Source organism: Siphateles boraxobius, unplaced genomic scaffold (genome assembly GCF_051911475.1).
Source record: "Siphateles boraxobius isolate OS27281-9 unplaced genomic scaffold, OSU_SipBor_1 13, whole genome shotgun sequence".
NCBI classification, from domain to species: domain Eukaryota; kingdom Metazoa; phylum Chordata; class Actinopteri; order Cypriniformes; family Leuciscidae; genus Siphateles; species Siphateles boraxobius.
In genome coordinates this window covers 16,868,547-16,883,844 of record NW_027508733.1, presented here as the reverse complement: position 1 = coordinate 16,883,844, position 15,298 = coordinate 16,868,547, and the positions used below count along the sequence as shown (strand labels likewise).

General features: G+C 46.3%; 1 protein-coding gene across 9 annotated transcripts in view; it reads left to right on the top strand.

The window, feature by feature from the left end:
* LOC143735885 (uncharacterized) overlaps nucleotides 1-15,298 on the top strand; it is a 49,389-nt gene that overhangs the window by 2,072 nt on the left and 32,019 nt on the right. Inside the window, exons 2-11 of one of the 9 annotated variants that reach the window (XR_013203323.1) lie at nucleotides 456-568; nucleotides 1,002-1,049; nucleotides 3,825-4,015; nucleotides 4,370-4,494; nucleotides 4,761-4,825; nucleotides 4,909-4,996; nucleotides 5,277-5,366; nucleotides 5,871-5,954; nucleotides 6,136-6,219; nucleotides 6,435-6,549. Coding sequence is in view for 2 of the 9 variants with exons in the window: in XM_077226224.1 (XP_077082339.1) it covers nucleotides 472-568 (97 nt within the window). In the remaining 7 variants the exon portion in view is untranslated. Of the gene's footprint in view, nucleotides 1-455; nucleotides 569-825; nucleotides 4,662-4,752; nucleotides 4,826-4,908; nucleotides 4,997-5,276; nucleotides 5,367-5,870; nucleotides 5,955-6,135; nucleotides 6,220-6,434; nucleotides 6,550-15,298 lie in introns of all 9 variants that reach the window. The other 8 variants (XR_013203322.1, XR_013203320.1, XR_013203321.1 and 5 more) reach the window with 8 other exon arrangements.

Here is a 15,298-nt window from a genome sequence, read left to right as displayed (position 1 = left end):
AGAAAAAATCTTTCAAAGCCAAATGTACTTACGTGAACTGCCCGCAAGATCGTCATTAACAGTTTCATATGTTCTTGACTGATAACTTTAACAGTTTCATATGTTCTTGACTGATAACTTTGACCGCTCAGCATTGTTTCATCCAACGACTATTTTTTCTAAAAAATAAGGGCGTGGGACTGTATGCGTGCAGTGGCAGCCAATCAGAAGCCAGATCTCGCTTGGAGATTCTGTGAGGCAGCCAAAAGCTTCACAGTCTGATCTCAGGCAATTGTAGACACTTTCTGTTTGCAGCTGATGTGTCAGAGCTAACTGAGAGTCCCATGCAAGCCGTTTATTGGTAGATGCACCAGTACTGAAGAAAATACAGTGTTAAACACATGATTATAAAAACATTTGATTTTGAACATGTATTTGTATTTTAAAGACTAATATCCTCACGATTCTTTGTCTAGAATACAACAGTCAGACATGGGGGATTTTAATGTGACTCACAGCCCTTCACTATCCATAAGCCCAACTGATCCAGCTCCACAGACCACAACATGGAATTTACACAATGTCACATGTAAGTGTGTTTCTCTTATTTCTGAACAACTAAGGAGCAATTTATTCACTCTTTCACAAACTCTTTAGTGATTGCATAATTCTAACTTCACGCTGACTTGAAATGTATTTAAAGGGATAGTTTACCCAAAAATCTAATTTGTTTACTCACTTTTATTTTTTTTTCATCCCTGTTATTTATTTATTTGTTTATTTAATTTTTTGTTTTTGTGGTTGTTGTTTTTTTGTTATTAATGTATTATATGTATTATTGTACAGTATATTATGAATGCAACATTAGATAACATAATTGTTTATTCACTTTCATTTTGTTTCAGTCATGAAATTGTATTTATTTATTTGTTTATTTCATTTGCTTGTTTGGGATTTTGTTTGTTGTCATTGATATATTTGATATAATTATTCATTTATAACATTCTTCTAAAAATCTTAAGATGTTGAGATCTGAAAGGACGGGAAAAGTAGGAAGACAGGAAAACTGAGTAAGTATAGGACTTGTGCGGATGGTGTTTTGTGATTTTGGTCTGGCAGTGCTTTGTTTAGGTTGGCCTTTGATTCGATGCCTTTGAAAAGTGCACGATTTGTGTACGTACACAAGGCCTTTTCATGATATCCAGCTTTGAGCGAATGTAACAGCATGGCTGGCGAAGTGTGTTTTGATTCTTCAGACTCCTTGTGTGTGGATCGTGTTTCAATGTCATGAAACTGGGTTTCCTTTTGGATTAACACTAAATAAACTCCTCTTAATATATAAGCAATATCACACGAGTAGCCGTGCGATATTGCTCTATATATCAGCACGCCTGTTATTCGGCCGTAGGCCATAGATTAATAAATGTACAGAAAGTTGAATTATACTTACTGTAAACCTTTTTTTCTTTTCTTCTACAAAGAAAATATTTTCATATCTCCACAGTCGTATTGTGTCCTCAAATATCTTGGAGTCATAGTGAAAGGCGAAGATAGTGATTCAACAGGCCGAACTGTCCACACATATTCGGCCATCTCTTTAGATGGACTGTGCTTTGACTGGCAGGAAAGTGGAGTGCCTGTATTTTCTGTTGTCTGAAAGATCTCCATGTTGGAGCAATAAAAGGCTTTTCTTCCAGTTGCGTTCCTCCCTTTAGCCGTTATAGAGTGCCTCTCGCTAAACAAATTGAACATCACTCCAGCGCGCGGGCCGACGTGGAGCGAGCAATGTTTTGAAAGCTTGAGATTATTGGGCTGCCATACGTGCGGCAACTTAAAGAGAGAGATGGAGAGCGTTGTATAACAGTTATTGTGCACTCACGAAAAGGACCATAATACAGAATGTGCTAAAACCCCATTTGGCCAGTAATTGTTTCTCAAGGGAGCTTCTGTAAAATAATGTTTGTATGTTTTTTTACTTGATAAAACTTCCGTGATAAAACCGTAAAAAATTAGTTTTGACAGCTATTAATTAATTCAAGGAAAAAAAATGTTGTCCAATAAAGTTGCCTCGTACTGTATGTAGTCAGTCACATGATGATATTTCAGCGTGACATTAAGTGAACTTGCTGAAACCTTTTAACCTTTTATTCAGGCGTTAATTGCTTTGTCATTTACAGGTGTAAAAATTGTTTTAAAAAATTGCTGTTTGAGTTGAAAATGTCTGTTTTCTCTCATCCTCCAGGCAAAAATTCCTGCCGATTATAATTTTTGCCCTATATTTTATTTTATTTTTGATAAATGTCAACATTTTTGGATTGAGTTTTGATGTACTCAATGTACTGATGGTGTATTGATGTTTCTGTATTTGGTTGTGTTGTATGTATTTGTAGCTTGTTTCTGTATTTGGTTGTGTTGTGAGTGTTTGCAGCTCTTTTCTGTATTTGGTTACGTTATGAGTATTTGCAGTGCATTTCTGAATTTGGTTGCATCGTGAGTATTTGCAGCTCTTTTCTGTATTTGGTTACATTGTGAGTATTTGCAGTGTGTTTCTGAATATGGTTGCCTTGTGAGTATTTGCAGCTCTCTTCTGAATTTGGTTACATTGTGAGTATTTGCAGTCTGTTTCTAAATTTGTTTGAATTGTAAGTATTTGCAGCTTGCTTCTGTATTTGGTTGTGAGTATTTGCAGCAAATTTCTGTATTTGCTTGCATTGTGAGTATTTGCAGCTCTTTTCTGTATTTGGTTGCGTTGTGAGTAGCTCATTTCTGTATTTGGTTGTGTTGTATTTGCAGTAAATGTATTGTCAAACTGATGATGTGTTTTCTTCAATTGCAGCACATTGAGCATTCTCAGCCACTATACGTTTAAGCTGTTTCTGTGAATTGTTTTAGCTTTTGTGAATAAGTCATTCAGTCCAATTTGAGAATGAATCAGCCAGTGAGTTTGGTGAAATAAATCATTCAGCTCGGTTCTTCGGACATGTTCACATTGTTTACTAAAATTATTTGACTCAAAATAGGGATTTTTAGCATTTAGAAGATTTAGTTGCATATGAATACATTTTTTTATTCATAAAATTAAACTAAATCTTGCAAAATAAAAATGCAACTTCAAAATGTTATTTCAGTATTAGGCAACCCAATGTGTAAAAAAATTTACAAACTAAATAAATAATTGAGACCATTTATAGCAACATTTGAAAAATGATATTGACAACTATTCATTTTCAAATCTTTTTAATCATGTTTTTCAAAACATTTATCTGAAACAAGCCTCAATTATACAAAATACCCATATTCTAATGATAAAAGTGTCAAAAAGTAGTATCTCATAAAAAGGCCCGCAATTGACTTCTGGAAAGATTACTAATCAATGTCTGATTAATGAACGAATATTTTTTTTTAAATCAAATCTTGAATCATTTGAACAGGTTCACAAAACCGGTCTGAATGATTCATGCAGGAACAAACTGATCAATTTGTTCACAGTTGGACAATTCGGTCATGAAACGGATTAATAGAAATGTTCAGAAATGTTGAGTCGAATTTTTTGTAGTGGTAGAAAAAAACCTGGCATTTCCTATTCCAACTAGTGCCTGATAATGCTGAAATTACCTCACATCCATGTTAAACTATTACCGTCTGAATAGCACTTAAGATCTTCCTCTTGTCTGTCCTACCTTGATATGTCATGTAACGAAACTTCTCATTTTTCAGAATTCATAACGAAACTGTGTTTCATCTCCAGGCTGTGGTTAAAATGTCTTTTGAGATTTATTGTTATTGTGCTGCTTTAGATCTGGAGGACGTCCTCGTCTTTTTCTCATGTGCCAAATCGATTGCAGGTAAACTAATCTACCTTTGAAGTCACCTGAATAAAGAAGCCCTCCAGACGAAAGCTTTTACCCTACATGCCGAGTGGACAGGGAATTGTGGGATTGCAGTCAATGGGGCCTGTCATGGTTTCCATGGTTTCTGTCTCCAGGGAGACGGCAGATGAGAGTAGTATCCCTGCTGATATGGGCTCAGATTACATGTGAGTGGATGTTGACTTCATGAAGACTCATTTACGTAATGTGAATGTGGTATTTTTACGGTTTTATAAAAAAATTGCTGTACTACCCATCCCTTCAAGAGTTCAAGAGTTTCACTTGAATATTGTTTTAAAGATATCATTCAGTGATAATGGTTCAGTGAGTTGTCTACTCAAGAACCAATCGCACCAAATCACACTGTAACTGGTTTCCGTAATTTGAACAGTATTTTACTGTAATATGTACTGTAAGATACTGTAAAATGTTTATACAGTATGTTACTGTAAACAGCAAAGGATTATGGGAAAATATATGGTCACTACTGTAATTCTTCTCTACTGTAAATCAATTTACAGTAGTAAACTTGCCCGCGAAAAACTGACCAATGGCAAGAGAGATTTCTTTTGAATTTTTTTGACTGTATGGTTGAAGTGGCAGTTAATGTGGACAAAAGATGTACCTGTCCGGTAACTCCAAAAAGGTTAGTATATTATTTCTATTGTATGTAAAACAAACATTTGCAAATGTTGTCATTTATGTTAACAGCAAACTAACATGATTTGACTTTTTGTTTTCGTCGGAATGGTTTTTGGTGCCTTTTTTTCCTGACTGTCGGCCGGATATCCGTCACGGTGATAATATTAACTGGTAAGTAACGTTAAGCTAAGTTATCCGAAATATTCTTTTAGTAAAACGATAACAATAACGTTTGTGTATTCCTCTGCCTCTTTAACGTAAGCTCGCCAGGCGAAGTCGTCGGTTAGTAATGTTAACCGCAACGAACTAACGTTAACGTGTCATGAAATACTGAGGTAAAGTGAGATAGACGAAACCCTTGTTTAAGTGAGGTTTTTTTAAACAATACTTTCAAGTATATGCTTTGATTTATTTTCAGGTTTGTGATCTATAATGTCTGCAGTCTGCAACGATGGAGGTGTGTTGGAGCCTTTTCATTGCCGTCTTAACGGTGATAACATCAACAGGTAGGTTAACTTCACCTAAATAAGCCGAAGCATATACTTGAAAATATTGTTTAAAAAAACTCACTTAAACAAGGGTTTCGTCTATCTCACTTTACCTCAGTATTTCACGACACGTTAACGTTAGTTCGTTGCGGTTAACATTACTAACAGACGACTTCGCCTGGCGAGCTTACGTTAAAGAGTCAGAGGAATACTGAGGTAAAGTGAGATAGACGAACCCCTTGTTTAAGTGAGTTTTTTTAAACAATATTTTCAAGTATATGCTTTGATTTATTTTCAGGTTTGTGATCTGTATAATGTCTGCAGTCTGCAACGATGGAGGTGTGTTGGAGCCTTTTCATTGCCGTCTTAACGGTGATAACATCAACAGGTAGGTTAACTTCACCTAAATAAGCCTAAGTAAACTTATTAAACAGAGAAAAATAATAACTTTTGTATGTTCCGTCCCCTATTTATCACAATTTAGCTAGTTAGGCAGATGTAACAACGTGCACAGTGAGCTAACGTGAAAAAATAAGTTAAAGGAATAGTGCACCTCAAAAATAAATTCTGTCATAATTACTTGCCGACAAGTTGTTCTAAACCTGCATGAAGTTTTCTTCTGAACATAAAAAGAAGATATTTTGAAGAATGTTGGTAATGGAACAGTTTGACTTCTATAATAATAAAAAAATACTATGGATGTCAATGGGGACCAGAAACTGTTTGGTTACTCATGTTTTTTTTAAATATCTTCTTTTGTATACAGCACAAGAAATAAATTAATACAGGTTGTGAACAAGTTGAGGCTGAGAATACATAATTTTCATTTTTTAAGTAAACTAACCCTTTCAGCGACACCATTGTTAATTACATCTTTTGTTTTATTTTCAAGTTTGTGGTCTGAATCATGTCTGCAATGTCGGAGGTGTGTTTTGGAGTCTTGTGATTGCCGTCGTAATGGTGATGACATCTACAGGTGAGTAAAATGACATCAACTAAATTAGCTGAAGTATGCGTTAGTTAAGCAGGCAAACATAATATAATGTAACTGCCGATGAAACCAACGGAAGGAGAGAAAACGGGTTTACCAGGCAGCAGAGTTAAAGTGCTTTTAAATAATCGTCCATCAGTTTCTGTTCTTTATTTTGAATTTGCAGAAGCCATTCCCTCCGGACTGTACATTACTGCTGACGCTCTCCACTAAAACACAGAGGTTGACATTTGAGGAGGAGGAGGAAAGGGTTAGCAATATACCATTATCAATATAGCAAAATTTTGCTAACTAATATTTTAAATGTTGTTTCATTTATTAAAAACTATAAACACCATACAACATCATATCTTACATCATCTTTACCCCTCATGTCGTTGTTGTTAGTAACAAGTTCTGTTATTGTATTTTATTTCTGTGAACTATAATATCACTAAAAGGCTGCTGTGACTTTGTCTGTTTCAGGAGAGTCTGTTCTCTAAGCAAAAACATGGATGCTGACTATGAAGGGCAGAATCATCATCCAGCTAACAGACTCTGGTTCAGCATTAGCTGTCCATTTTGTCGAATGCAGAATTAGGTAACCCAAAATATATATATTTTTTACATTACATTTACATTCATGCATTTGGTAGACACTTTTATCCAAAGCAACTTACATTGTATTTAAGTTTAAAGGAACACGCTACCGTTTTTTGAAATGGGGGTTCCCTTTCGTTGTCACTCCGAGTTACGTCGGATGACGACGAATGGGGTTTCGCTTAGAAAGCCTATCAACTTCGAGTATTACAAAACGAGCCAATGGCAAAGAAATGCCATGGGTCTGCGGAATTTGCATGGCGTAACTCCGCCCCACCTCGTGGGTATAAAAGGAGGAAGCCGGCAGCAAGCAGATATGTTTTCGCTTCGGAGCCAAGTGTATTCTTCTCTCCACAAGCCATCTCTGAATTGTCAGCTTTACAAACGAGTACCTCGAGTGTTGGTGTGACGGCGATCTACGGCGAGAGCGTGCTTCCTGCTGATCTGTTGCAGTGGTCTGCCAGTCGGTGCGTTTCTCCCCGGGTGCTTCAACACTTGAGTTTTCTCTCACTAAAAGAGCTTACACGTGGCACGTCTTTTTAAAGACGGCTCGCCCGTGCATTTCTGGTTGCAGCGGACTGGTATCGGACTCTGATGGGCACGAGCGCTGTCTAGTGTGTTTGGGCTTTGATCATGCTTGAACAGCGCTCGTGGGTGACTCATGTTCTCGCTGGGAACGTGATCATCGCGTCATATTTAGGTCGAGACTCGGTGAACTCGCAAGAGTGAGAGTCCCCTCATCCACCCCCCGATCTTCGGCTGGTGGCCAGGGTGACCTGAGGGTTACGGTCTGGATCTAGGCGCCGACTATGTGTCCGTGACCCCAGCCCCCCTCTTCAATGACGGTGCCCGCTAGTGAACTGCTGATTCCCGCGAGTCTACCCTCCGGTGGCCCGCGTGTTTCAGTTGAAGCTACAGAGGAAGATGCCATGTCTGTTGCAGCATCACTAGGTGGGTTTGAGTCTTCTGGAAGTGAGGGCTCGTCACAGCTGCCACCTTCCGGTGTGCATACGGCTGTGCCTGAGTCTGATCCGGAGATGACGACCATGCTTTCCTGGGACGATGGGTTTTGGGTAAGGCCGCCGACCCTCGTCCACGGCAAACCCCAATACCTCTCTTCCCGGACGTGCATGATGAGATCTCGAAGTCCAAGAAGACCCCCTTGTCTTCTCGGGACCGCTCGCTGATCTCATCCGCCTTTCCTCCCCTCGATGGGGCCGCTGCCCATGGGTACACTGGGGTTCCCCCGGCTGAACGCTCTGTTGCGATGCTATGTGTCCTCAGAGTGCTTCTTCTCGGCGCAATCCTAAGCACCCGCCCGTGGCCTGTAGTTTTTCGTCTACGCTTGTGGCGAGATCCTATAGCGCCACGGGACTGGCAGCCGCCTCACTGCATGCCATGGTCATTCTGCTGGTCCACCTGACCCAGATGCTCATGGACCTGCACGAGGGCGGGACTGACCCAGGGCTCTTCACTGAGCTGCGCGCCGCCACTGACCTTGCTCTCTGAGCGACGAAAGTGGCCGTACGCTCCCTGGGTCAGGTGATGCTCACCAGTCTGTGGCTGAACCTGTCTGATGTGCTGGATGTCGCGCGGACCCGTCTGTCCGACATTCCCATATCCCAGGTCGGCCTCTTCGGCGGTGCGGTTGAGGGCTTGCCCAACAGCTCTCAGCCGCCCATGAGCAGAGTGAGGTTGATTCTGTCCCGACGGCCCCGCCGTCCGCTCAGATCCCTCGTCTGCCCACCGCCGAAGGCGCCCTCCCGCGGCTCCCACCCCGCCCGTTCACGGGCCGTCTCTGGGGGCCGCGGGCGGACGCCACAGCCCTCTCCAGCCCCGCCCCCCGCTACACGCCGGGTTAAGCGGCGCTCGTGAGACGGGCACCTCGGCGGTGGAGCAGACTGAGGTTGATTCTGTCCCGACGGCCCCGCCGTCCGCTCAGATCCCTCGGTCTGCCCACTGCCGAGGGCGCCCCCCCGCGGCTCCCACCCCGCCCGTTCACCCGGGTCGGCTCTGGAGGCCGCGGTCGGACGCCACAGTCCTCTCCAGCCCCGCACCCCGCTACACGCCGGGTTAAGCGGCGCTCTTGAGTTGGGCTCCTTAGAGATGGGACTCAGTTCTTTCCAGGAGTTGGTAGCAGGACCACTCCTTTCCCCGGGGAGGGCCGGGGAAGAATCCTTATTCTCCAAAGAGCTGATTCTCCCGTCTCTGAGCACAGAGTTCTCGGACGTCACAGAGCGCCGCCCACAAGCCGTGCTCTCCTCGTCCCCCTCTGTCCCGGAGGTGGTTGACAGGGCGTGCCGTCCACGGACCGCTTCGCCGCTGTCCCCCTCTGTCGCCAGACCCCTGGCAGAGCAGGCCCCCGCGGGACGACCAGCCTGGTCCTCCCCTGGCCCCCTCTGCCAGGGCGCGGTTGCTAACTGTGCCCCCTCTCCGGGCCGCTATGCCGTCCACATCTGGGCCAGTTACTCCGCTTCGCTGCCCCTCCGGGGGGACGCCTGTGGCTCGCATGATCCCGTTGGTTCAGTTCCTGGGAGCCTGGCTAGAGCTTCCCCGTCTGTCCCACGGGATCGTGCGTACCGTCAGGCTCGGCTATGCGATTCAGTTCGCACGGTCTCCTCCCCGCTTCAGGGGAGTCCGCTCCACTTTGGTCGGTGGCAATGCCCCTATCATGAGAGCAGAGATTGCCACCCTGCTGGCGAAGGGTGCAATCGAGACTGCCCCTCCAGCCGAGATGAGGTCCGGCTTCTACAGCCCCTACTTCATTGTCCCCAGGAAAACCGGTGGGTTACGGCCAATCCTGGACTTGCGCGTGCTGAACCGCTCCCTTCACAGGATGCCGTTCAAGATGCTCACCGCCAAACGCGTTTTCGAATGCTTACGGCCCCAGGATTGGTTTGCAGCGATCGACCTGAAGGACGCCTACTTTCATGTCTCCATTCTTCCTCGACACAGACCGTTCCTCCGGTTTGCTTTCGAGGGGCAGGCATACCAGTACGCGGTTCTCCCTTTCGGCCTAGCCCTGTCTCCTCGCATCTTCACGAAGGTCGTCGAGGCGGCCCTTGTTCCCCTTCGAGAACAAGGGGTTCGCATCCTGAGTTATATCGACGACTGGCTGATCCTAGCTCACTCTCGAGATCAGGTTTGCGAACACAGGGACCTAGTGCTTCGGCACCTAGCCCGTCTGGGCCTTCGGGTCAACTGGGAGAAGAGCAAACTTTGCCCCGTGCAGAGGATCTCTTTTCTCGGTATGGACATCGACTCGGTCGCCATGTCCGCGCAGCTTACGAGGAGCGCGCGCAGTCACTGCTGACTTGCCTAAGACAATTCGAGGGCAAGAGTGCGGTTCCACTGAAACTTTTTCAGAGGCTCCTGGGGCATATGGCATCTGCAGCCGCGGTCACGCCGCTCGGATTGCTTCATATGAGACCGCTTCAGCTTTGGCTTCGCGACCGAGTCCCGAGGTGGGCATGGCAACACGGCACGTTCCGAGTACCAGTTACTCCGACCTGCCGTCAGTTCTTCACCCCGTGGGCGAACCTCGGTTTTCTCAGGGCCGGTGTCCCCCTGGCACGAGCTTCCCGGCATGTTGTTGTCTCAACAGATGCCTCCACCACGGGCTGGGGCGCCATGTGCAATGGACATGCTGCTGCGGGCTCCTGGACAGGACCCCAGCGGCTGTGGCATGTCAATTGCCTCGAGTTGTTGGCAGTACGCCTTGCCCTGCACCGCTTCCGGGCGTTGCTCAGGGGTCAACACGTACTAGTCCGCTCAGACAATACCGCCTCTGTAGCGTACATCAACCATCAAGGTGGTCTACGCTCCCGCCGTATGTCACAACTCGCTCGCCACCTCCTCCTATGGAGTCAGAAGCATCTGAGGTCGCTTCGAGCCATCTTCATTCCCGGAGCGCTGAACTGTGCAGCCGACGAGCTCTCACGGCTTCAGCCCCTCCCTGGAGAATGGCGACTCCATCCCCAGTCGGTTCAGCTGATTTGGGACCAGTTCGGGGACGCGCAGATAGATCTGTTTGCCTCTCACGACTCGACCCATTGCGCCCAGTTCTATTCCCTGACCGAGGGCACGCTCGGCACGGATGCTCTGGCGCACAGCTGGCCGCAGGGCCGCAAGTATGCGTTTCCCCCAGTGAGCCTTCTTGCGCACACTTTGCGCAAGGTCAGGGAGGACGAGGAGCAGGTCATTCTGGTTGCCCCTTACTGGCCCAACCGGACCTGGTTCCCCGAACTAGTACTCCTCGCGACAGCACCTCCCTGGCCGATCCCTCTGAGGAAGAACCTTCTTTCTCAGGGACGGGGCACCCTATGGCACCCTCGTCCCGATCTTTGGAACCTCCACGTGTGGCTCCTGGATGGGACGAGGCAGGTTTGAGTACCCTACCACCAGCGGTGGTGGCTACCATCACTTCCGCTAGAGCGTCGTCCACGAGACACGTCTATGCGTTGAAGTGGAACCTCTTCGTCAACTGGTGCTCTTCTCTCCGAGAAGACCCCCGGAGATGCTCGATCAGTGTTTTGCTTTCCTTCCTTCAACAGGGGCTGGAGCGAAGGCTGTCTCCCTCCACCCTGAAGGTCTATGTTGCCGCCATTGCCGCACATCATGACCTCATCGAAGGTAAGTCGGTGGGGAAGCACGACCTGATCATCAGGTTCCTGAGAGGAGCGAGGAGACTGAATCCTCCTCGTCCTCCTCTCGTTCCCTCTTGGGACCTCTCAGTGGTTCTAACTGCCCTGAAGAGTGCTCCCTTTGAGCCCCTGCAATCAGTTGAGCTTAAGTTCCTGTCTATGAAGACAGCGCTCCTGGTTGCACTGGCCTCCATCAAGAGGGTTGGGGACCTGCACGCATTCTCCGTTGACGAAGCGTGCCTGGAATTTGGGCCGGCTTACTCTCACGTGATCCTGAGACCCCGGCCTGGATATGTGCCCAAGGTTCCTACCACTCCCTTCCGGGACCAGGTGGTGAACCTGCAAGCGCTGCCCTCGGAGGAGGCAGACCCAGCCTTGGCACTGCTCTGTCCAGTACGCGCTCTCCGCGCCTATGTAGACAGAACGCAGTGTTTCAGGACCTCAGACCAGCTCTTTGTCTGTTATGGTGGGAAGCTGAAGGGAAAGGCTCTCTCCAAGCAAAGGTTGTCTCACTGGATAGTGGACACCATTGCCTTGGCTTACCAGCAGCAAGGTCGTCCGTGCCCCCTTGGTGTGACTGCCCACTCCACCCGGAGTGTGGCGTCCTCTTGGGCTCTAGCGCATGGCGCCTCGCTAACAGACATCTGCAGAGCTGCAGGCTGGGCGACACCTAACACATTCGCCAGATTCTATAATCTCCGAGTGGAGCCTGTGTCCTCTCGTGTACTCGCTTCAACCAGCTAGTACCGGACCCGCTCAGGTGTCTTCGCTTGCTCGCCATTCCACTCCACGGACTGGATACGTGCGATATTTTTCTCAGGTGAGCTTCTCCGAAAGCCCTGAGCTCCTCCAGCACTCCTGACGTCGGCGCCAGTGTCTATTGCCTGTGCGTCGGCTAGGTGCCTCCCGTGTGCATGGTCCCTCCTCTGAGCGACCCCCACATGTGTATTTCCACTGTAAGCCTCTCTGAGCGTGTGTCTTTCCCTTGGCAAGCCACCTTGCCACCCCTGGGGTTGAAATATTCCACCTACGGCTGGACACCCCAGTGTTTCCCATATGCTTCCTTCGGGTCATATGTGTATTCTCTAAGTCCCCCCCCTCCGGGCTGGCATTAATTGCATACTTCCCCTAGCTTGGGATATGCTTCCCAGTGTACCTTGGTATTCCTGTGTTATATGGAGTCCTTTGTCCAGGCTGACAGGGATCTCGATTTACGCAGGGCACTGGAAGACAGCTGAGAAGGTGGCGTGATTAGACTGGTAACCCCATTCGTCGTCATCCGACGTAACTCGGAGTGACAACGAAAGGGAACGTCTACGGTTACGTATGTAACCCTCGTTCCCTGAGTAGGGAACGGAGACGTTACGTCTGCCTGCCACTTTCCGCTGTACCGCGGGGATCGCCTGAGCTCAGTCTTGGCTCCTCAGCGAAGAAACATATCTGCTTGCTGCCGGCTTCCTCCTTTTATACCCACGAGGTGGGGCGGAGTTACGCCATGCAAATTCCGCAGACCCATGGCATTTCTTTGCCATTGGCTCGTTTTGTAATACTCGAAGTTGATAGGCTTTCTAAGCGAAACCCCATTCGTCGTCATCCGACGTAACGTCTCCGTTCCCTACTCAGGGAACGAGGGTTACATACGTAACCGTAGACGTTTTTCACTGTCTCCCCTATATTGAGATAAGTGGGCAAACGCATTTTTGTCTCAGTGCATGCATTGTCTTATGGTGCGTTCACACCAAACGTGAATAGAACATCCAAGTGAGCCTTAGTGTTATTTATCAGTGGAGACAGTTTTCAAAAAATGTCATCTAGTCGTTCAAGTTGCATAGTTCGCCGGTGCTAGGCTAGCGCGAGTCAACGGTATCTGCTAGCCTGCCATTAAAAACAGTTTTACCCACTCCACAGTACACCAAAAGCAAATATTATAACGCCAGACTGTCGATGTAAATGTCGGTTGAGAGAATAATGTTAGAAATCAAATTACCCTTTCATCGCATTGCAATAGTTATACTTTGTTCCCTGTATTTATTAGCACAGTCTACAGCAGCGGCGGAGTGATATTAAGTTACCTAGGCAACCGAGCACGCCGGTCCACTATTTACCTGCCGCTGACACTCATCACTACAGAAGCTGTTCTGTGTTTACTTTTCGGCGCAGTACTACTAACCGGAGCAAAGTAAACTTCCGCCGCTGCTGAGAAACTAGTTCCTGTAAATGTAATGAGATCATTGAGATGCAAGAGTAGTTTGATTTCTAACATTATTCTCTCAACAGACATTTACATCGACAGTCTGGCGTTATAATTTATTTGCTTTTAGTGTACTGTGGAGTGGGTAAAACTGTTTTTAATGGCAGGCTAGCAGATACCGTTGACTCGCGCTAGCCTAGCACTGGCGAACTATGCAACTTGAACGACTGGATGAAATTTTTTGAAAACTGTCTCCACTGATAAATAACACTAAGGCTCACTTGGAAATGAGCCCCGATGTCCAAAATTCCGAACCACCCCTTTAAGTCAATGTAAAGACGCAATTACGCACGTCTAGAAGTCAATCAACATCAGCCATCTTGCAAACAGACAACCGTCTAGCACTTGCCCCTCCCACAAAAAGCGGATTTCGCCTCGGACGCGCGTCAATTTCGCTTCAAACGCTTGCTTTTTACGCTTGTCAATTTCGCTTTGGATTCAAAATGTTCAAGCGTCCAATTAGATGAGGTAGATGAGAATTTTATGCTCTATTCGCGCTTGGCAGCGCCGCCGGATAGCATGTCCGAATAGCATGTCCTGAGTAAAAGTGACCCCCCCCTTTAGCTTATTCACCGTATCCCCCAGAGTGAGATAAGTCCATACATACATTTTTCATCTCCGTGTGTGCTGTAACTCTGTCTGACGCACCCACCACTAGCCTACAGTAGCTTAGCCCAGAGACTGGATGTAAATAGCTTCAGCTAGCATACTAATCCCAATAAGTAATAAAATAACACCAACATTTTCCTATTTACATGTTGTGATTTGTATAGTCACAGCGTGTACAAATAAAAAGGTCATATGAGACACAGCCATCTTTTAACCATATAAATACTGGGAAATATATTCTCAGAAGGCAAAGCACTGCTACTTGGGCTGAATGATTACTGCAACTCTGAGCTCCTCACCACGGGGCTTCTCAGGTGCTGCAAGCAAATCACTCTACAGAAGTAGCAGTGCTTCGCCTTCTGAGAATATAGTTCCCAGTATTTTTATGGTTAAAAGATGGCTGTGTCTCATGTGACCTTGTTATTTGCACACACTGTGACTATACAAATCACAATATGTAAATAGGAAAATGCTGCGTTATTTTGTCACTTATTGGGAGCAGTATGCTAGCTGGAGCCGTTTACCTCCAGTATTTGTGCTTAGCTAGGCTAGCGGTGGGTGCGTCAGACAGAGTTACGGAGATGAAAAAGGTATGTATGGACTTATCTAACTCTGGGGGATACGGTGAATAAGCTAAAGTCCCAAAAATGCGTGTTCCTTTAAGACTAGGCGATTTCCTAGGCAGATATTGACTTGGGACTATATTGCGGTGAAGCACAGGCGAAGCACTGCTACTTGGGCGCAGAGATATCACGCAACACCTGAAATCCCCCAACTTCCGTCAACATACCGGCGTGAATATTAGTTAGCTATTTTTCCTACAGTAGACATAGTGAATGGCGATGAATATGGCGGATTTGTGAGAGACGAAGAGGATGACTTCTCAAAAAAGTTGAGGACTGCAGAATGGATCAACGCAGAGAAATCCTCGGTAGCTGAGACACAACTGCGGGTACCTCATCTTGATCTGACACGTTGAGCCTGGTCATCGATGGCAGTACCTTGTCCCACTCGCCACAGCACAGATACTCTATTTCAGTCGGCATAGGCTGGCATATTTCCCCACACTCACACCACCAGTTCGTGTCAGCTCTCATCCTCACGTCCTCAGGCTGTTTAGCGATCGCAACCTCCTCCTCCTGTCGTTCTATTTCCAAAGCATGCAGCTCCTCTTCTGAAAACTCTGGTTCGTAGAGGTATGGTTCTGGATCTTGACTGTCTGAGAAGTCACCCTCTTCGTCTCTCAC